General features: G+C 45.9%; 1 protein-coding gene and 1 non-coding gene across 4 annotated transcripts in view; both read left to right on the top strand.

Moving 5' to 3' along the window:
- The first annotated feature begins 11,570 nt into the window (after window positions 1-11,570).
- LOC130486127 (ubiquitin carboxyl-terminal hydrolase 12-like) overlaps window positions 11,571-23,459 on the top strand; it is a 67,028-nt gene continuing 55,139 nt past the window's right edge. For all 3 annotated transcript variants that reach the window (XM_056859331.1, XM_056859330.1, XM_056859329.1), the window contains exon 1: window positions 11,571-11,661. In XM_056859331.1, the coding sequence (XP_056715309.1) occupies window positions 11,614-11,661 (48 nt within the window). In that variant the 5' untranslated portion in view covers window positions 11,571-11,613. The remainder of the gene's footprint in view (window positions 11,662-23,459) is intronic.
- TRNAD-GUC (transfer RNA aspartic acid (anticodon GUC)) lies at window positions 16,789-16,861 on the top strand. The gene has a single exon. It is a non-coding gene; the product is annotated as a tRNA-Asp (tRNA).

Raw genomic sequence — 23,459 nt, 5'->3', positions numbered from 1 at the left:
CTCTGACAAGTGGTTGTCCAGCCTCTGCGTAAAGACTGCCAGTGAGGGGGAGCTCACCACCTCCCTAGGTAGCTGATTCCACTGTCAAACAACTCTTACTGTAAAAACTTTCCCCCCTAATATCCAGCAGGTACCTTTCCGCCTGCAATTTAAACCCATTACTGCGAGTCCCATCCTCTGTTGCCAACAGGAACCGCTCCTTGCCCTCCTCTAAGTGACAGCCCTTCAAATACTTAACGAGAGCAATCATGTCCCCCCTCAGCCTCCTCCAGATTAAACATTCCCAACTCCCTCCGCCTTTCCTCCTAGGGCTCGGTCTCCAGCCCCCTGATTATCCTCGTCACTCTCCTCTGCACCAGCTCTATTCTGTCCACTTCCTTTTTGAAGCGAGGCCTCCAGAACTGCACACAATACTCCAGGTGTGGCCTAACCAATGCAGTGTACAGCAGAACAATGACATCTTGCAATCTGGATGTTATGCCTCTGCTGATGCACCCCAAGATCGCATTAGCTTTTTTTGTCACTGCGTCCCACTGGCTGCTCATATTTAACTTATGGTCCACCCGTACCCCAAGATCCTGTTCGCACACACTGCTGCCCAGAAGTGTACCCCCCATTCAGTATGCATGTCCCTCATTTCTGTTACCCAGATGTAGAACTTGATACTTATCCTTGTTGAATTGCATCTTGATCTGCCCACTTCTCCAGTGTGTTCAAATCTTGTTGAATTCCATCTCTGCCTTCTGGTGTGTTTGCTGCTCCTCCCAATTCGGTGTTATCTGCAAATTTAATGAGTAGTCCCTCCACACCCTCATCCAGATCATTTATAAAAATATTGAAAAGTACCGGGCCCAGAACCAAACCCTGTGGCACCCCACTGGACGCCTCTCTCCATTCAGATGAAATGCCATTGACAACTACTCTTTGAGTGTGGTTCTGCAACCAGTTCCCTATCCACCTAACTATCCTAAGGCCCAGTCCTCAGTCCTCTAGTTTACCCATCAGAACATCATGGGAACTCTGTCAAAACCCTTACTTCAGGTAAACAACATCAACCACATTCCCGCGATCCAGTAAAGTGGTCACTCGACAAGCAATCTCTCTCCTCGCATACAGTACCAGTCCACCGCCTCTTCGACCTTTTTGGTTTTTCTTGAACAACTTATATCCATCCTCTACTATGTTCCAGTCATGGGAATTGTTCCACCAAGTCTCTGTAATGCCTACTAAATCATATCCCTCTGACTGCATTAGAAGTTCAAGCTCTTCTTTTTTATTGCCCAAGCTTTGGGCATTGGTACATAAACAACTGAAGCCCCACACCTTTGGCTCCTTTAGACCCATCCCTCCCAGGTGGCCTCTGCTGTTTGATCACCTTCATTTAAATCCCTACTTTGGTCGTCTCCTTCCCCTTGCGGTATTAGTTTAAAGCCCTCCTGATGAATCTCTCCAGGTTTCTTCCAAAAACATTCTTCCCTGACCTTGAAAGGTGAATTCCATCGCGTGCTAGTAGGCCATCATCCAGAAAACCTACCCAGTGATCCCAGAATCCAAATCCCTCCTGCCGGCACCACCAACGCAAACAGTGGTTCACCTCCATTATCTTTTGTTCCTGTTGCATTCCCCTTTCTCTGACAGGAAGGATTGAAAAGAATGCTATGCCTTCAGCTTCCTCCCGAGAGCTTCATAGTCAGCTTTAATGTTTTCAGTGGTGTTCACGGCTGTATCGTAGGTTCTCACATGGACCATCACAAATGGGTAATTGTCATAGTCCTCCAGCACACAAACACTGAACAGTTTCAAACCTCACAGGGGAAAGTCCAAGGGTACTCCAAAAGCCAAGTCCAAGGGTTCGAGCCGAGGTCCAGACAGAGCAGACAGTTCACAGCATGGTCAAGAGTAGCTAGATGTGTTGCTTCCACACAGATAGCCCTTTCCAGCTGCTCTGGCTTAACGCATTGGTATATGTAGAAGATCTCCCCTTATTATGTTCTGGCCTGTCCTGTATGTACTGAGCCCCGGAACAAGTTTTTGGCAAACATTATTTCAGCATCGTCTGATATATTTGTTATCAGATATGGACACTTATATTTCCCAAAAAATGGCACCGTTTGGCCTGGCAGCCAGGAAAATCAGGGCGAAGCAAATCACGCAAGGTGGTAAAGCTGGATAGAGCTGAATGGGCTTATTTTGATTCTGGTTTTGTATATTTTAACTTGCTGTTATATTGTTTTAGGTTGTGACGGCCTATGGCCTTATACAATAAACTTGATCTGATCTGCACTTGTCAGCCACCTGCTTTATGACGTATTTGAAAACGCAGACAAAACGGTCAGAAACGGCATGCATAATCAAAACAAAGATTCAAAGTTGTCAGAGGGGTGACTGTGAGGGAAACAGCCATGCATAAAAGGCTTTGGTTGGGTTTATAGAGTGCTTGATCCATTTTTGATGTGTTACTTGATTTTATTATATGGATTTCTTTTGATGGCTTGTAAGCCACCGCAGTGGCCTGTCAGTTGAGCGCAGGATAGAAATATGTAAATAACATTTAATGGTACTGGATGTTGCTTTTCGCAGTATTGGGAGTCCGGATTAAAGACTCCTAGCCTCAACCCAAAGACTAGAATGGTAGTTTGGGGGCTGGGAGGCAACCTGCAGAAATCTTGTGCACCATTGTAGTGGGCTTTGGAACACACACACACACACACACACACAGTTCTCACAGGATACTTGCTGTGCTTCTCAGCTGTAACTCACCTGACCAGGGATGCCAGTGGTTCAGCAGGCAGAGAATCCCAAAATGGGAAGAAACTGAAGAGCTATATGAGAAACTTCCATAGGATGGATTTGACCCCAGTACATAGTTTGCCCAGCTCTAGCTTAAACTTTTGTCCTAAATTTCCTGGAATACATATAGACTACACCCACTAAGGAAGAGAGTGAAGAATTTCTAGTTGACTAAATAGGCTTGCCAACTTCCAGGTAGAGGCTGGAGATCAACCGATCTCCAAACTATGGGGACCAGTTCCCCTAGAGGAAATGGCAGTTTCAAGGGTGGACTCTGTGGCATCACATTCCTGCTGAAATGCCTCCCCAGGTTCCACTACCAAATCTCCAGGAATTCCCAAACCCAGAATTGTCAACCCTACCAATGAGCACATGGTATGATGGCTATCTGGAACTTTGTTATGCATATCTGTGACAAGTTGTCTTGCTCATAATGTGGAAGTTATGTTCATGGTGGCAAAGTAGGAGAAATTTATCACTAGGTAATCCCCATAAATAAATCATCTGGTGGATTCTAGAAACTGGAAGATCCTGTGCTCCTGTTCTCTCCTAGCAATAGGCAAGACATTGTAGTTGGATTCAGCCCATCAGAGCTTTACATATTATGTTTTTCCCTGAGTACCAGTTGCAGTAGGGTTGCCAGCCTTCAGGTGGCGGCTGGAGATCTCCTGGAATTACAACTGATCTCCAGGCGACAGATCTCAGTTCCCCTGGAGAAAATGGCTGCTTTGGAATATGGACCCCATGACATTATACCCCGCTGAGGTCCCTCCCCTCCCCAAACTCTGCCCTTCCCAGGCTGCAACCCCAAATCTCCAGGAATTTCACAACCCAGAGATGGCAACCCTAAGGCAGGAGACAGGGTGTGGGGGAATGTAAATTGCTGTCACTTTCATTTCTGGCTCAAACCCGGATATGATGCCATCACCTTTGGATGACTAGAGCGTTGGTGGAACTGTAGAGCACCATAACGCCCGCCAACACCTTTTCTTGTGCCTGCTAAGTGTTTTTAGGAAGTGGGTGGGGCCAGGTATGATTGGCTGTGCAGCTTTTTAAAATGTTGCTTTGGCAGCAGCTGCCACCACAACACAAGGATCTCCACTGTGTTACTGAAATTAAGCTGTGCCAATCCTGCGGCAGCCATTTTGTGACAGCCATTTTGTTGCTGCTCCCACCGTGCCGTGTCAGGTTTCGAAATGTGCCTGCAGGCTCAAAAAGACTGGGGACCCATGCTCTAGCAGTGATGATAATGATGTCACTTCTGGGTTTGCACCAGAAGTGATCTCAGGACAGTAATTTCTGGGGCTGCTGGGCTGGCAGTCTCCCACCAAAGAGGAAGACCTGGCAGTCCTAGTACAGTCCCTGGATCAGGTCACAAATATCGTCTGCAAGCCCCATGCTTCCTAGGCACATGGGGGGCTAACTTGGGACTGTGGCAAGCTGGGAGAAGAGGCTTGGAATCCCCTCAGCTGCCGTTTTCCCAACTGAAATGGCCCCAAGGAGCTGGCATTTGCCCTGTTGGGGGCTGCAAACTTCATTCCAATTAGTGATTCTTCCGAGGGTAGATTAGGGATTCTTCCACTACTGTCGCCCCCTGCCTTGCCAGCACTCTGCCACCCGTGCTCCCAGATGCTTGCATTGCTAGTGCCCCTGGGGAAAGGGCTTCATAGGCAGCGCAGATGGCTGTGAGCATTGGCAGGTGTGGTGCTGGTGCTGCAAGCTGGCAGGGGAAGGACACACAGGAAGAAGAAGAGTTGGTTTTTATATGCCGACTTTCTCTACCATTTTAGGGAGAATCAAACCAGCTTACAATCACCTTCCCCTCCCCACAACCGACACCCTGTGAGGTAGGTGGGGCTGAGAGAGTGTAACTAGCCCAAGGTCACCCAGCTGGCTTCGTGTGTAGGAGTAGGGAAACAAATTCAGTTCACCAGATTAGCCTCTGCAGCTCATGTGGAGGAATGGAAGCCAAGTGGAAGGTATGCATATGGGTGGGAAAGAAGAAAGGTGTGAGAGGAAGGCCTGGAGGTTAGCAGGGGAGTGGCCTGGGAACTCTCAGCCCCCCCAATCCCCCCCAAATGGAGCCAGCCCTGAAACTGTGCATGCTGGGCTCAGATTTTGATTCCTTTCCCAATGTACACCCCTATTATCTCTTATTTACCCAGCCAACATTAAGGGTGCCATAGGGTTGGGCCGGCATCTCTGGCAGCTTCGATCAAAGCTAACGCTACAGTTAGGGTTGCCAACTTCCAGGCACTAGCTGGAGATCTCCTGCTATTACAACTGATCTCCAGCTGATAGAGATCAGTTCACTGCTTTGGCAATGAACTCTATGGCATTGAAGTCCCTCCCCAAACCCCACCCTCCTCAGGCTCTGCCCAAAGTATCTCCAGGCATTTCCCATCCTGGAGCTGGCAACCCTAACTACAGTGCTGATTGGTGTAATAATTATGAAGAATTCATTTTTTTATGTGCGGTGAAAGTAGATCTAATAAAGCAGCTAACAGGAGATGAAAATGGTCTCTCTGGAGTTTCTGTCCTGATCTGCCAATATCATTTTCACCTCTCTGCTCTTCTGCCTAGGCTTCTGTAATACAAAGAGGAGAGCATTGCTCCGCTGCAACGGAGCTTCCATTCTTTAAGGACATTGGGAGCATCAAGTCCCTGGCGCTGTAAAATGTTATTTGTGGAGCTCTGTTGTGCTCGCGGATGCCTGTTTGCCAAGCAAAACAGAACCAAAAACACATTTTTAAAGCCAGAGCCAAATGAAACACGGACTCTAATGGTGATGAAAAGACGTTGCAAAATTAAAGCAGCAAAACCTCTCTGACTGCTCCCCCCTCCTCCCATCTCAAGACACACATTTAAATAAAGACTGTAGCCTTATTTGGAAATCAATCCCATTGAAATCTTATTTGGTTGCATGTATGTACCTGTGGGGAGGTACATAAATGGCACTGTTTTCATTGCATGACAGAGGAGTGGTGGCCATGATCTACAGCTGTGAACTCTGTCACCTGGAGATCAGTTGTAATCTCCAGGCCCTACCTGGAAGTTGGGAATCCAAAGAGCCCCTAGGGGAAAGTGTGCCAGGATTAACCTCCTCTGGGATAGGGTTGCCAACCCTGGGTTGGGAAATTCCTGGAGATTTTCGGGTGGAGTCTGAGGAGGGTGGGGTTTGGGATCAGGTGGGACCTATGTGGGGTATGATGCCATAGAGTCAACCCTCCAAAGCAGCCACTTTCTCCAGGAGGGTGGGATTTGGGGGTGGAGATGAGGTGGCAGGCAAATAAACACTTGCAAAGTTTACATAGAATCATAGAGTTGAAAGGGGCCATATAGGCAATCTAGTCCAAACCCCTGCTCTATGCAGGAACAGCCTACAGCATCCCTGACAAGTGATAGTCCAGCCTCTGCTTAAAGTCTGCCAGTGAGGGGAGCTCACCACCTCCCTAGGTAGCTGATTCCACTGTCAAACCCCCCTTACTGTAAAAAAACCTTTTCCTAATATCCAGCCAATACCTCTCTGCCTGCAATTTAAACCCATTATTTTGAGTCCAACAGGGCTCCCTGCTCTCCTCTAAGTGACAGCCATTCAAATACTTAAAGAGAGCAATCACGTTCCCCCTCAACTTCCTCTTCTAAAGACTAAATATTCCCAACTCCCTCAGCTTTTCCATTTAGGGCTTGGTCTCCAGGCCCCGATCATCCTTGTCGCTGTCCTCTGTACCCGCTCGATTCTGTCCACATCCTTATTGAAGTGAGGCCTCCAGAACTGCACACAATACTCCAGGTGTGGTCTGACTAATGCGGTGTACAGTGGAATGGTGGCATCTTGTGATTTGCGTGTTAAGTTTCTGTTGGTGCACCCCAAGATCGCATTTGTTTTTGTCGCTGCATCAGACTGGCTGCTCATATTTAACTTATGGACTACTGAGTTGTCTTTCAGATGCTTGCAGATTGATCTCTTTAATATCTGCTCCAGTAGCTTCCCTGGGATAGAGGTCAAACGGCCTGGCCTGTAGTTCCTGGGTCATCCCTCCTCCCTTTGTTGAAGCTTTAGGCCTGTAATTGGCATATGAGCTCTTTTCCTATCCATCAACAAGTAGATAGCATAGGAAGTCCAGGACTAAATTCTGGCCTGATTTCCTCTTCAGCTCAAGAGCAGTTATTGCCCCTAGTGCCTGATGTTTTTGCAGAACTGAGTGCAATCCTCAGAACAAGAAACAGGCTGTTTCCACAATAATAACTTACCGCAGAGTATCCTCATTGTCGATCTACTAGGCTTGGCAGCATATTAAAAAATTTTGTCTGCATGCTGCTTCTTCCTTTCCTCCTGAGAACGTTTTGCCCTGTTAAAAAACAACAACCATGGGTTCCCAGGAGAGTGTCACGTCATTTGTGATGTGCAGGATGCTCCCCCCTCTTCCCCACTTTTTTGTTTTTGGGCATGCGCTCTAGCTACCAGCCAGCGTGGTTTCTATTCCGCCTCCCCTCTTCACCACCAGCAACCTCTTTGGGCTGCCACTCTTTCGGGTAACCCTAACCTTAAGGAAAGCAGAGAAAGCAGACAAGCAGAGCAGTGGGGAGCCGCGAGTGCACTTTTTTGCTCACGCCGCTTTTTTGGGAGCTCACATCACACACTCATCACACAAGCGAGGACCTCTCTTTGCCCTGCCACCCCCTTGTGGGTAGTCTGCCTACAAAATGCATAAGAAAACATAAGAGGCCAGGAAAAACATAAATCGTGCCCCAGCGCAATGCGGGGGGGGGGGGAGTTAGTCCAACATTCCTTTAGACCAACACTCCAACGTTCTTTTACTAGACCAATTGCATTTAACAAAAAAAAAATTACAAAGCACAGAAAATAATTAGTGAGAGAGGTAGGGGAATTGAGAAGGCAGTGGGTGTGTTCAATGGAGGGGGCAGAGAAATGAAAAGCATCTAAATATGTCCATCCCTCAGGGGAAATCATCCTAGAAATGGCAAAAAAGGAAAAATTGTAGTATTAGTGTTTGTAGTAACATGGCAATTAAAGATTGCAAAATGGCTCCACCCCCAAACGGAGGGGAAATAATGCGGACACAAATAAATAAAAGTTTCATTAAACATTTTTAAAAGTTGGTGCGGAAACGGTCACAGTCCTTTCCGATTTCTTGACAAGGAATGTCCTGTGTTCTTCTCAGGAGACATGTGAATGTGCTTCTTGTTTTGTGACTGACAACCAACCATATGTGGTAGCACTTGGGAAACCCTTATTTGCAGCACTTTTGGTGACCTGAGTGACAATTTTGTGGATTGTTTTTTTCTTGGTAGATACAATTTCTATGGGATTGACAATGCATTTGACAGATACAAGTCAGAATCTCTCAAAGAAGGGACAAGGTATATCAAAAAGACACAAGCCAATTCAGAGATTTGCTGGAGACAAAACTGTTTGACTTCCAAGCAACTGGGTCTACTACAATAAGGCTGATCTTTCTTGCTTCTTTTTTGAACATCTACACTCTACACCTCTGAGAACAAAACTATAATTGTTCAAAGATTATGACAAGTAAAGTCCTCCAATACCACTGGCGATGCAAGTGCACTGGTAGACTGATAGAAGAATCATACTTTACTGGATGCACGCCAACGTTGTTTCGGCATGTGACACCGATGTTCATGTACAGTTCATTTCAGCAGAATGACATGTGAACCCCTGTGAATAAATTCAGGCACAGCGGTGAAGGGTAAGGATATTCCTGTGTCCACCATTTGTGAAAAGTTGTCCAATTCAATATAAGGTCTGACTGACCATGTCCCTGGTCTCCCACGTTGCTGGGAAACAGCTTGGGAAGCATTTTGCTCAGATGTTGGTCTTCTTAAAAATCTAGGCACAGGCCACCTACCTCAAGAAACCTACATGTCAGCAGAGAGACTTGCTGCATAATCTTCCTAATGAAGGCAGCTGTGATAAAGCAGGAGTGGTTTTGCTTAGCAAATGTTTGTTATCTGAAGCATGGCTTCCTACAATGATGCACATAGGACCACATGAAGGTCTTTTATGCATGGGAGTTTTACCTAGGGTTCGATGCTCACTCTACCCACACTTTTCTGTTGCAAATCCAAAAAATGCTATGCACTAGCAAAATCACCAGCTCAAATTCGGAAGTGTCTGAGTCCCCGCCCCTTGAAAATGCTGCTTTGTAATTGGCTGTAGTGCTTATTGTGAGAAAAACATCTAGTTCCCCTCTCCCCAGGCGGAAACCCAAGTGCCATTTTAAAAACCATTTCACAAAATGGAGCTCTTTAAAAGGAATGGGGTGGGGAGAAACCCAAGCATCGTTTTAAAACCTATTTTTATGCAACAAATGTCTGCTCAGAAAAAACTCCAGGTGGGAGACAAAAATCAGGAAGCATTTAAGTCCCTGCCCCTTGAAATGCTGCTTTGTAATTGGCTATAGTGATTACTGTGAGAAAAACGTCACCCCCTTCCCACCTCCCCCCCGGGCTGATCTCAGAAGAGATCGCAGAATCGGGTTTTAACAGCATCAGGAAGACCCGTGATTTGCATGGGCTGGGCGAGAGGTCATCTCTAAGGGATTGAAAACTCATGCATAACTCCAAGGAACAACCGAATCAGTCCAGGGGTGAACGTGAGCCAAAGTACCCATGCATAAAAGACCAAAGTGAGCTCATTATCAGCTCATCTGGCTGCAGTGAAGAAAGAAATGTCTGGCCCTAGACTGGGCCCTGGGGAAACTGAGGCCTTATATAGGAGGCAACATTTCACTCTCAGGAAACAGCACAACACCAAAAGGAATAATGGGACGCTCCTCAGGTGAAGTTTGATTTTGATATAATTCACATCAAGGGACATTAAAACGTTGTAGCAGACACTTTGCCAAGGTTAGAACAACCCTAGGTAAACCTGCTAAACATCACAAACTACATGTATATACTTTTAACTTGTATGTTTAATTCTGCAGTATATGTTCGCAAGCCCTTTGAGTATACTGTTGTAAATGGTTTACCTTTACCTTGTAAAATAACATTTTACATGTATGTGTTTTATTGACTGGACCCATTGTCCAGGAGAGACTTGACAGAATCTCTCTTGTAGCAATGAGTTCCATAGGAGGGGCGAGTGTGGCCATCATCCTGAGAAGTCCCGCCTCTCCTCCAGGGCTCTGAACTAATCCCTGGGATTTTGGCTTTATGCAAATCCCAGTGATTGTCAGCCAATCACAGCCCATGGATCTCCACTGGATGGGAGGGGGTGAGCCAGCCTCAGCCTTAAGGAGGGTGAAGAAAAACCTTTGTTCCTTTGGGGATTTTGTGGCTCTGGAAAAGAGCCTCCGCTTAGCCGGGTGTTTATCTGGCTTTGGGTTCGGGGGCTGGGTGAGGGGAGAAAGCTGGCTTTAGTGTGGCAAACAAGCATCTTGTTAAGGGCCCTTTGTTCCCAACTATTGTGTGTTGGTTCTGTGGGAAGGCGCTCTGTGTGGAAAAGGACATCCTTGAACCTGCTGGGAAGTCCTGTCCAGAGAAAGGGGAACCAGCTTTACTTTATATATTGAAGTCAACCACGCATCCTATTTGCCTTATTAAATCCTTCCTTTTCTGTAAAAGGAACCTTTGTGGTTCATCTCCATGTGTGTCTCGTCTGTCAAGTCAAACAGGTAGGTTGCACTATGTGCTGTACTTTGCTGACGTCTGATTGTAATTGTCTATACTTACCCTGTGTGGGAAGGAATGACGGCTACGTAACAGCGCTTTTGTAATAAGGACTGAAGAAAGGTTTCCACTGCTGTGGATCTGAAACGGCCGTATCCATCGAGGATTGTGGCTCTTATCAACTTTACACAAGGATTACAATATTATTATTCATTTGGTAGTCAGCTGAGACCTTTGGAACTTTTCCTACATTTTCTGTGTGAACTGTATATATTGTATATAATTGTGTTGTGTATATGTCGCGTATATGGTCTAGGTTTCACCTCAGTAGCTTATAAAAATTTGCACTTTGTGTATACACAGTTTCCTGTACTGTTTTTCTAAACCTTTTGGTACGAGTTTTTCTCCCCCCCCCCCACCTCACCGCCTGGAGGTTGGCCATCCTATTCACGGGGCTGGTGCCAGCATAGGCCAAGGTAGGACAGCTGCTGGGGCTTTTGGAGGGCCCCACTGCTGCTGCCCCCTGCCTGGGCCCACCACCCACTTGCAAGCCCTCCTGCTCCAGGTTGCAGGTGCTGCCCTCACCCCCGACCTATTGGAGTCTCTGTATGCACGGGAGGCGGCCTGGGCCTCGACTCTCTGACATGTCAGCCTCATGGCGCGCAGAGGGGCTGACTTTCGAGTAGGCGTGCACAGGCTCGTGCTCAGCGGGGGCTGCAAGCCGTAAACGGCGGACACGAAAGCGAGCCCGATTGGAGCCAACCGGGTTGATGAACGAAGAAAATGCATAGGGGTGGCCTGTGTGTGTGTGTGTGGGGTGGGTGGGGGGTCCTAAGCTGCGATCCTAAGCTGAGCTCCATTGCACGCCCAGCCTTACACGAAAGCAAGCCCCACGGAAACGAAGCGCCGAGTGACCCCGGGTCGTCCCGGGAGGGCGGCGCCTGCGCCGCGGCCCGGAACCAACGGGGAGGGTCTCGGGAGCGGGCCGGGCCTCCTTGGCCGGCGCACGCGGGGCCGCCCGGGCCGCTTTGGCTGTGGCGCCACCTGCGGCTGTCGGCGCTGTCAGTTGGGCGCGGGGGGGGAGGGGAGGGGAAGGGACGGGGGGAGACCCAACATGATGGCGGCGGCGGCGGCGGCGGCGGCGGGGGGCTCCGGGGGGTCGGGCGGATGGAAATACTGATGACGGTCCGGAGACTCGCCTCCATCTGTACCATGGTAAGCCCCGGGACGAGGCGCGGAAGGGGTGGGGTTGGGGGGGGGGGTCCGTTGCATGCAGAGCCCCCGCCCCAGAGGCTGCCCCGCAGGCAGACCAGCCTCTCCCCCCCCTCCTCCTCCTCCTCCAGTAATCCTAGCCACCCCCAAATATTTGGGAGCCCCTGCCCCTCTCGGTGGGCTGGAAACGGCGACAATAAAGAAAACTGGCACCTCATCGTAGGGTTGGGGTGTGGTTGTGTTTTCGAAGCCCGGGCACTCTAACGGTCTCGTGCCTCTGAGTTTATGCAGAGGGCTGCTTTTCCTCCGAAGGGGTGCGTGCGTCTGTCTGGCACCTGACGAGGTGGGCGAAAAACGCTCGTTCTGGAATCAATAGCGCGCCAGTGTTTAAGGTGTGACGTTCAGGGCCCTCTTCTGGGCGGGGGGCGCTGCCTTTTGCTCGCCTGCCATCGCTGTATCTGATGCCAAACGAGCTGGCGGCGATGTGGATCAGGAACGCCGGGCTACACGGCCACCGGCAGGAAAACTAGGGGCCTCTAGGCACTCTGGGGGAGGGGGCCCAGGTATGCAGAAAAATGACTTTGTAAATTAACCTTATGGGGAAAATATACCTCTAAAAGCAGCCTATTGAGCACTGACTATCCTCCAAAAAAGGAGGCAGAATGCTGTGTATGTGCGGGGGGGGGGGAGTTGATTAGTCTGTTCAAGTCCCTGAGAGTGTGCAGAATCCTGGAGGGGGAGATTTGGGGGGGGTGTGGACAAAGACATTTCCCCGCTCCTCTAATTTTTCATAAACCCCCAACTTGTAATAAATACCAGTAAAGAAAGAGTGCTTTTGAGTATGTACACAGTGTCCCTGCCTTCTCTCCCTGCCCCCCCCCCCAATAATGTATTGGGAATTAAAACATTCATCCCACAGAAAATGGGGTTATGGAGAGACACAGTCGTGTTTTCCCTGGCTTTATATCCTGCTGTTTTGACAACTGAAGACGACAACATTCTGGCCAGGTGCCACGGGTAATGTTGCCCTCTCGGAATTCCCGAATCATTCTCTGCCTTGCCAGTATTGCATAGTTTGCAAGAATTTGTGCTTACAGCAGCATTTGTAACCCCTGGATTGCATGGTGACCATCTAATATTCTGCCGTTGGCAGAGTCACTGTCTACACATCACCTCTAAGTAAGAAATTGTATGCAGCTTGTATGTGTGGTGTTGGGGTGAGGATCATGGCTGTCAGCATGTAACTGGCCTTCCTAGGGGGGTATACGTGTGTGCAATCCATTGTAGCTTCCCAGTTTTGGATGCTGGGTGAATTATACATAGGGCATGTACTTGATTTCTGGGTAGAAAATGTGTACTATATGGAACAGACTAAAGGAGTAAACTTCCTAGAAATGTTGAAGCCATGGAAAAGAACATTCTTTTTTTCCTGGGCCTTTGCATCTCTTGTTCAGAGTCCAATTGTGGTGAGTCAGCACATCCGTCCATCAAGTTACTTCATAGCTAGCGTCCCCTTCCCCGTTGCGTGCACAAGAATGAGCATCTCACTTGGAGGTTGTATCAGTGCTCCTTCTAACTGAATTATTCTCACTTCAGAAATTGTTTTTACAGAACCTCCTCTTTCCCATCTCCCCCTTCCTTTTGGTGAATGTCTTCAGAACTCCATCATGGCAATTTCTGTATCCAGTTTTCCTGAACTCGTTTTTGATGTACCTTTCTCCAGAGCCAGAAATCTGATTCCCTGAGTAATGCTTTTTCAAAAAGGGGTAGAGATCAGTTTTCCCCATGATGTTTTTCTGGCTCATACTGCTTTGTCCATGCCAGTGTGCTTACCACCCACTAAGTGTTACCCTGAGAGGGAGATCATATTTCTTCCAGTTCACATTCAGGCTACTTGAACTTCACTCATCAGACTACATTGGCCTGCATTGAGAGCCAGCATGGTGTAATGGTTAAGAGCGGTGGACTCTAATCTGGAGAACCGGGTTTGATTCTCCACTCCTCCAGATGAGCGGCAGACTCTAATCTGATGAACTGGGTTGGTTTCCCCACTCCTACACATGAAGCCAGCTGGGTGACCTTGGGCTAGTCACAGTTCTCCCTGAACTCTCTCAGTCCCGCCTACCTCACAAGGTGTCTGTTGTGGAGAGAAGAAGGGAAGGAGATTGTAAGCTGGTTTGAGACTCCTTAAAAGGTAGAGAAAATTGGCATATAAAATCCAACTCTTCTTCTAATGTTAGCTTAATAGTCTTTTTCTCTTGCAGTGTTTTTGGAAGAATGTTTTTGGGAGGAATGTTTTTGGAAGATTTGGGGTGGGAGGATGACCTTTCCCATTAAATTTCCCATCCGGTTACTTTTTTAGCCCCCAGTGTTTGCCTCCCAAAACTGGGTCTAAAATCCTGCTGGGGGAATGTTTCAAGGGAAAAATGGCTTTATGTGAAGGGCTATCAACCCTCCCCACCTCTTCTCTGCTACCCCTCTCCAAGGGTGCTTTAGAACGAGGAGAGGCCATTGAGCTACCCTGACACTGAACTTACGTGTAATGTTCCACTTGACTCTCACGCTCCTATCTTGGTGAACTATCCACAGCAGGCCCTTTGTGGTCACCCATAAACAGATCTCCTCTGATGACTTCTTCCCTTATCCAAGGTCTTTCTCCTCCTATGTGATAGTTTCCCATAACTGTTCATCTTTCTGCAAAGTTAGTAATACTATTTTTCAAAGAGAACCCAGAATGCTATAAATAACTGACATGTTTACAGTTATTGTGCTGTTCTCTCTTTCCCTCCCTGGGGCTGTGTCTTGAAATGTGATAGATTTTTATTGGAATATGTTTAGAGAGAATATCTGCAGCACATAAAGGGGAATGAAGAGAGTTATCAACTGTATTAAGAATATGTGTGTCTCTTACGTGCCTTACAGTGCAGAATGTCGCACTGGTTCATGTGTGCAGACATCTTGTGAGAGGATAGGAAGAAGCAGAGTATCGAGCATAAGGCAGATGAGTGAAAAGGGAGGTAGCACACCATCTGTGTGAGAGGTCAAAACCTGGGCCCTTGTCCTATAGTGAGTGTCAGGCATGGTCTGAGAAAGGAATGTTGTGGTTTCTTCAGGTGCTGGCCTTGGCCGGCTCTGTCTCCTATAAACAGTGTGTTTAGACTGCTCTCTGTGGGAATGCTCCTAGCTCCCTGACAGCTCTGGGGAGGGGGGTTGCCATGGTATCCAGATCTACCCCGATTTGCTCTTTGCTCTACCATATATGCCCTGTTCTGTACCCATAGTTTTCACTAGTGTCCATCTGACTCCTGGCTTCTGCTACCTGTAGATTTTCCAATAAATCAACTTTCTTTGGACTGTCGGTCTGCTGGTGTTTATGGGATTATCACGGGACTAGAGCTTACAGTGAGGAACAAATGAGAACCTGCAAGGGCTTGCAGGGGGCATTTCATTTCCACCTCCCCCACTATTTCCTCTTTCCCTTCCCTGAGAGCCCCCATATCCTCTCCCCTTTTACTGCTTCCTTTCTACCCAACAGCCATCCTGCCTTTATCTGCCGCTCTGTCTTAAGCTTCCAACCCCCCTCCCCCCAGTAGCCGCTGCCTAGGAAAACAGTGGCCCAGTTGTGTGGTGCTGGCCACTGGGTCAGGCCCATTTGCACAGTGGGGGGCATCTCACTTTCCCCTGTATCTGCCTCCTGGCAACCCCCATATCATCTCCCCTTTCCCTGCCTCATTCTCTCCTTCTCAGACATTCACTGCCCTACCTTTTATTTGCCTTCCATCTTCAGCTATATTATTTATTTACTTCATTTCTTAAGCCAGCGCGGTGTAGTGGTTAAGAGCGGTGGTTTGGAGCGGTGGAGTCTGATCTGGAGAATCGGGTTTGATTCCCTACTCCTCCACATGAGTGGCGGAGGCTAATCCGGTGAACTGGATTTGTTTCCCCACTCCTACACACAAAGCCAGCTGGGTGACCTTGGGCAAGTCACATTCTCTCAGCTTCACCTACCTCACAGGGTGTCTGTTGTGGGGAAGGGAAGGTGATTGTAAGCTGGGTTGAGTCTCCCTTAAATGGTAGAGAAAGTCGGCATATAAAAACCAAATCTTCTTCTTCTTCTACCCCGCCTTTCTCTGCAGTGGGGACCCAAAGCGGCTCCCATCATTCTTCTCTCCTCCAGGGTTGTGGAATGATCTGTCTTGTCCGTTCACAGCTCCAGTCACTGGATTTAAATATTCTCAGATTTGGCAGACTTCACTATTAAAATATACACGTGTGGGCCTGTGAGGCTTGTGGGGGAATCCCATCTCCCCCTCCCACTTTCTCTCTGGGCCTTGCCATGGCTCCTGGGATCCGCCACAGCCCCACCCAGCGTGGCTCCTGAGCTCTGCCACAGCCATACTCAGCACTGCTTCCAGCTCCACCGCAGCCAGCAACAACCACGCAAGAGGTAGGTGCGTTCTCTGAGCTTATGCAGAGAACAGTCTTTTATTTGTGTGTGTATATGGGGGGCAATTTAACCACCCAATGTATTTTTTTAAGATTTCAGACTTTTCCTTAAAACCTGGGTTTTCCCCCAAGTTTGCAGGAAAATCTGTTGAGTGTCAATGTGACCCTGATCCACAGATTTAGTTGTCCACAGGTGGGGGCCACACTTAACTATCAGATATGTAGATGATGATGATATGATGGTAATGGAAGGTTTCCTTTACATCTAAATGGGACCAGACTGATATCAGTAATTACAGTACGTAGTTTGAAGTATGAAAACTCAAATGTACCTTCACTTGTGTAATCTCAGGAATCTTTATAACCGCTCGGGTAGGTAGCCAAAGGGAGGGGCCAGGACTCCGTGGCTGGTATGCAGAAGGTCCCAGGTTCAACCCCTGGCATTTCCAGTTGAAAGGTGATGTGAAAGACTGCCACCTCAGCCGTTGCCAGTCAGAGAAGACAATACTGAATGATAGGCCAGTTGTTTGGTTCAGTGCAAGGCTGCTTCCTGTGTTGGTGTTATCCCCATTCTGCAGATGAAGGGCTGAGGCTGGGTGACTGTGGTTTGGCTAAGGATTGTTCCACACATTATGAAGGGCAAAGCTTGAATCAGTCAACCCTGCATTCCTGATGACTGTACCTGCATTATGTGGCTCAGTGGTAGAGCATCTGCTTGTCATGCAGAAGGTCCTAGGTTCAATCCCTGGCATCTCCTGTTGAAAGGACCAGGTAGGAGATGATGTCAGAGACCCCTGCCTGAGACCCTGGTGAGCTACTGTCGGTCTGAGTAGGTGAGCAATAGTGACCTTGAGGGACCAGTGGTCTGATTCAGTATAAGGCAGCTTCACATGTTCATGCCTTTATTGACATATATAAATTCGTTGTATTCAACATTATGCTTTCGGATATACCACTTAAATAGCAGAAGTATACACCTGCTAATGTAATGTGTGAAGAGTCCCAAAGGACTGGTATGCGTCAGTAGGCACTCATATACCATGTCTCATATCATATCATGTCTCATATACCAGATGCTCAGGGGGCCACATCAGAGCTTTTCATCCAAACAGTCAACCCTGTCTGAATTCAGCCCCACTTGGGTGAAGTGAATTTAGGCTGCTGTGGTCCACTGTAGGGATCCCAATAAAGACCCCTGAGACTTTAGGATTGGGTGTTATCCCACCAGAAATACCAGCGCAATCCAAAGATCTGTTTAAGTATGCCACAACTGCTGCAAGAATTGATTTAGCAAGGAAATGGATGCAGGTGTTGCTTCCAGTTATAGAAGAATGGAAAGAAAAACTCTTTGGATACGCTACCATGGCTAGAATGACCAATTTGGTAAACAGTGATCAGAGCTACAAGCTATTTCACGAAAAATGGAAACTATTCTATCGATATATTAAGGTTTAATAATAATAATATTAATTGTTAGAAAAGTTAATGGTAGTTGATGATAAAATTAATTAGGCAATGAAACCTATATCCACACTCATAAGCTAGAAAGGCAATATGTGTATGATACTGTAATAGATTTTCTCTTGTCTTTGATTTGTATAGCCAAATTTTCCCCTTTATTTCTACACTGCCTCCCTTCTTTATGAAAAAAAAGACTTTGGGATTGGAGCCCCCACCCAGCCTGTGCAGTTATGGTTCAAGTGGGTTTTTGAATTGTACACTTCCAGCTGTCACAGTGAGCCATGGCACTGTACCTTGTCCTTGGTTTGTACCTGGTTGGTATGCTATGGATGAAGAAGAATAATAAGAAGAGTTGGTTTTTATATGCCGATTTTCTCTACCTTTTAAGGGGATGTCAAACCGGCTTACAATCACCTTCCCTTCCTCTCCCCACAACAGACACCTTGTGAGGTAGGTGAAGTTGAGAGAGCTTGAAGAGAACTGTGACTTGCCCAAGGTCACCCAGCTGGCTTCATGTGTAGGAGTGGGGAAGCCAACCTGGTTCACCAGATTAGAGTCTGCCGCTCATGTGGAAGAGTGGGGAATTGAACCCAGTTCTCCAGATTAGAGTCCACCACTCTTAACCACTACACCACACTGGCTCTCATAGGATAATCAGTTTGTCAGTCACTTTAGTGTTCCCTTAGTTCTTGTTATAACATTTTTGTTCATGCATTTTGTTTGCGGTATAGAATTGAACCATTAGCACATTCAACAGTGCTTTGAAGAAAGAAGGATTAAAAAAACAATAAGAACTGCTGTTTGAAGGGATTCACCAAGAATCTAGGCAATATCAGATTGTGTTTCCAGCTCCCTGTCTGTGGAGCTATGTACCTTTCATCAGCTAATCGAAGTTGCATATTGAATGTCATTTAATGGATGGCATGGCTTACACTCCATGCCCAGGAATGCAATCTCTCTCTGGTCCAGAAGCAAATGAGCTTCTGATGCGGTTGCACAAGGGTTTCAGTTTATAATTTCCTGTATGCTCTGAACCCTCCCTATGTGGGGATGTTGCCCTCCTCCTGAAGCAAATTCAGTACTTAACAAGGTCTCTGATTCATCCACTGGCATCTTGGGTTAAAAAGGGCAGTGGGGCTGGGCAAGACATTGGCCTGAGATTAATCGGAGTGGGCAGTCTTGGGCTAGATGGACCAACTCATCCTATGGCAGCTCATGAAGATCAAAATGGATTTTTCACCTAAAAGACAGCTAAAGGATAATGTTAGAACTATTTTGGATGTTTTGGAATACCTGGAAAAGCATAATGAAAAACAAGCTGCCTTGGTATTTTTAGATGCCGAGAAAGCGTTTGATAATTTGAATTGGTCGTTTTTGTTTAAGGTTTTGGAAAATGTGGACTTTGGAGAGGATTTCATTAAATGGGTGAAATCAATATATACATTGAAGACAGCACAAATAATTGTTAATGGAGAATTAACAAAATCTTGTGAGAGACAGAAGGGAACAAGACAAGTCTGTCCGTTGTCTCCTCTTTTGTTTATTCTGGTTCCTGAAGTATTGACTAGACACATAAGATCTGATGAGAGGATTGGAGATATAAAAATTAAGAAGGAGACCTATAAGTCACGAGCATTTGCAGATGATTTGGTAGTTATGTTGGAAAATCCATTAAAGGGAGCAGAGTTTCTAATCTTGGAGTTGAATGAATTAGGTGCACTAGCAGGTTTTAAAATTAATAAACAGAAAGCAAAAGTATTAACAAAAAATATGACATTACAAGACCAGATGGAACTGATGAAAAAAACAAGCTTTAAGATGGAGAAAAAGGTGAAATATTTGGGTATTAAGATGACAAACATAAATTGCATGTTATTTCAAAATAACTATGTCAAGACATGGAATGAAATTAAAAAGGATTTTACCAGGTGGAACAAACTTCAATTATCACTGCTGGGGAGAATTTCTTTAATTAAAATGAACGTTCTGCCCAGAATGTTATTTCTATTCCAAACAATACCTGTCTTGACAAATGGTACCATATTTAAGCAATGACAGAAAGATATATCAGCATTTGTGTGGCAAGGGGGAAAACCTCAGGTAAAATATAAAATCCTACAAGATGCTAAAGAAAGAGGAGGATTAGGTTTACCTGATTTAAAATTATATTTTGCTGCCAGCTCCTTACTTTGGTTGAAGGAATGGGTTATGTTGAGAAATGGAAGATGGTTAGAACTAGAAGGTCATCATTTAAGATATGGTTGGCATACTTATCTTTGGTATAATAAAGTCAAAGTAAATAAGGACTTTAATAATCATTATGTTAGGCGTGCAATCTTGAGAATATGGAATAAATATAAATTTAGACTGTGCCCAAAAACTCCTTTGTGGTTATCACCAAAAGAAGCCTTACTTAGATGACAAATGATACATGAAAACAGATGGATAACACATCGGGATATGTTAGAATTTTCACAAGAGGATTGTAAAATGAAAAAGAGAAGAAATAATGACAGACAGGAATTGGTTTCTCTATGTACAATTACTAGATAGATATAAAACTGATGAAAGATCTTATGGTTTTGAAGATGGTAAAACTGAATTTGAAACAGGACTGTGTAGAAGTGATAATCATGTCATTGTTAAAGTGTATAAGCTCTTGCTGAGATGAGAAATGGAAGAAGAACAAGTAAAAGATTGCATGGTGAAATGGGCTATTAATTTTGGACACAACACACAAATGGAACAATGGGAGAATATGTGGTTAAAGGGTCTTAAGTTTACTTTAAGTTCTAGTCTCAAAGACAATTTTTATAAAATGATGTATCGTTGGTATTTGGCCCCAGATAAATTAGCTAAAATGTATAAAAATGTCCCAAATACATGTTGGAAATGTGAACAGCATGAAGGGACTTTCTTTCACCTATGGTGGACCTGTAATAAAGTTTAAAAAATTTGGTCACAGTTACATTCTAGAATACAGAAGATTTTGAAGGTTTCATACAAATGAAACCAGAAATGTATCTCTTGGTTTTGTGGATAGCCAGTTTTGGGGTGTGGGGGGAGGATGTTTGGTTTTATATATGATTTCAGCAGCAAGAATATTATATGCTCAAAAATGGAAAAATTAATATATACCTACAATAGAAGAATGGCTTGTCAAGATGTTAGAATTAGCGGAAACAGCCAAACGCACTGCATTGTGTTTTCTGGTGTCTGGGCACAACTCCCTAAGCATATTTGGTGGTGTGTTTGATGTGTCCTCTTCAACAAGGGTCTCTGTGTCATTCTTTAGAGAACATATTTTGAAGCATGCTGGGCAGCATTGCCATGGCAGGGGTCTCCCAGGCAGAGTGTTGACGTGGGTGGAACACACCCAGCTTTTGCTTGCTTCACTGTCTTTTCATTAGTGGCTCTGGCAATCATTGCAAATGTTTGCATTCTGTCTTTCAGCGTATATTGATCCAGTTGGTTTTTATTTGTCACAAAATTCGTTCAGAGCATAAGGTGGGTTCTTGGAAAAGGCAAGCACCAGTCTGACCCCTTGCGGTTTGATGCCAGAGCTGTCTGGTGTCACCTAATCTGTGTGAGTCGGCAGCACGTTTGACACAGAATGCAGATGAGAGACTTTAAAATCAGAGCCCGCAGCTCCCCCCCTCCTCTCCCTGTTTTGTGGCTATGTTTTAACACTCAGGCTAATTAAAAGTTCAAGGGGAAAATATTTGCACCCTACTGTATGGCCCTTTTTTTCTTGGTCCTACTAAAAGTTAATAATAATAAAATAATTATGTTTGGGCATCACCTGTGATACGATAGAAGCTTTGAGTAGCTGTGAATTGAGTCAGTCAATTAAAAGATGTTTGAGGGGTCTTGATTTATAAGACTATACTGGTTAAATTTGCCGAGTATGTTCATCTTTTTCAGTTGGAATTCTTTCCCTGATAAAATGCCAAACTACCTGTTTGAATTATCTCTTCCAAAGTATAGAAGGGCATTTATGCTTGTGCGTTTGAATGCCTTGCCATCAGCAGTGTTGACAGGAAGGTTTAACAGTATTCCATACTCTAATAGATTCTGTGGATGTGGTACTAACCACATTGACTCTATAAACCATATTCTTTTGGGTTGCCCTGATTGGTCAGATTTGAGAACTGAATTGACTTTTTCCTTTGTTTAAACAGGATTCTGTCTCTCTAGAAGCTAAGTCTTCTTGGTCATGGGCAGCCCATTCCTGGGGGCGGGGAGCTGCGTGGCAGCCAGGAGTGGTGCAGTCGTGCCGCTGCCAGACAAGCTTCCCAGCCGCTGCAAAGAAAACCTGATTTTAAAAAATTAAAAAATAGAAAAAGGGCAAAAAAGCCCCATTGCCATTAGCAGGGCTATGCCACCAAAAAAAGTGGCATAGCCATGCCACTGTGCTGAGGGGCATTCCCGGTCTATGCCCTGGGAATGCCCTAGGAACGCCCCCCCACGCCAGCGTATGCCGCCTCTTATGTCTCCACTCTGATGTAAGTGCTCCTTATCACAGGATAAGTGGGCTCTGGTGTGGGGGCACGCCGGCTCCTAAGGAGCTTCCCCCCCAGGAATGCACCCGAAGCGATGAAGACAAACAAGTATCTAAATTTGTGTGGCTAAATTTTTGGCAGCTGTAGAAAAACCGTATTGTACCTCAGGTAATAAACCTTAAGCATCCCTTTTAGTGTGTGATGGCTTGCGGTTTATGACTTTTCTCGTGAACACAATAATTAAGAAGAAAAAGAATCTTTATTATAGAATTAAAAAGTTGATGAGGACTAACGACCATCCACCTCAACCTCCTGCACCATGCAGGGTAACCTAAAATACCCCTGACATATAAATGTCCAGTCTCCTCTTAAACACCTCTAAAGAGGGAGAACCCACAACATTCTTGGACAACGATTCCACTACTGAACTGCCCTTATTGTATTATATGGTTTATGTTTTTCTAGTGAGCATGATTGAACCCCATTATATCTTTTATTTATAATATTTGTATCTTACCCTTCTTCTAAGGAGCTTGAAATAGTGTGAGAACCTCATTGTCTAATATTTATAGATAGTATATCTGGCTTGTCTCTCTATGGTTAAAAAGGTACACAAGACAGTTTGCACTGTTAGAATTAAGAATGAAAGAAACAACAGCAGTGTATGGCAGAACAGGCTGAGAGATTAGGCCATCCTACCCAAAGCTATCCAGAGAATTGGGTAACTGAGCAGGGGTTTGATTACATCCCAGCCACTCTGGCTCTCATGATTCATGCGAGTCTGTGCTTCAACCCATGTTGTTCTTTTGGTTGACAGTCAAATAATTATATCCACAATTGCATGTTAGTATTCCAACTCGAAACACTGGTCCTGGAATAACACATGTGACATTTCTCCCCTCTCCCCTCTCCCCAGTTACACTTTCTGTTCCCAGGAACAGACTACCTGGCTGATGCAGGATCAGCTGGGAGTCGGGCTTCTGATCTCCAGCTGCCTTTGGGGGGGTGTTGGGAGCTGGCAGTTGGGTTCTTCTGAACTGCTGTTCTGGAAATGTTTTGGTGACCCAGACTTGTTGAGGTGCAGCACATTTGGTGGGGGAGAAGGAGATCAGAAGCCCCAGCTTGTTTTCTCTCCAGCTCTCGGCTTGGGCCATAGAAAAAATGAGATCTCTCCTGTCCACTGGATCTGAAGCTCTCAGTATGGGGCAAGGGAAGAAAGAAACAGATCACTTCTCTCCCCCCGCCCCAAGCTATCGGAGATAATGAGAGAATCAATCTTTCTCCTCTCTCTTTTGCGATGGGTCAATCAGAAACTGCAATGGGTCAATCAAAAACTGGTTAATTCTGATCTTCAACTTCATTGTATATCTGTTTTTCTGGGCGGGGGGGGGG

This window comes from Euleptes europaea, chromosome 13, assembly GCF_029931775.1.
Source record: "Euleptes europaea isolate rEulEur1 chromosome 13, rEulEur1.hap1, whole genome shotgun sequence".
NCBI classification, from domain to species: domain Eukaryota; kingdom Metazoa; phylum Chordata; class Lepidosauria; order Squamata; family Sphaerodactylidae; genus Euleptes; species Euleptes europaea.
The sequence above is the reverse complement of the archived record's forward strand: the minus strand, read 5'-3'. Positions and strand labels throughout refer to the sequence as shown.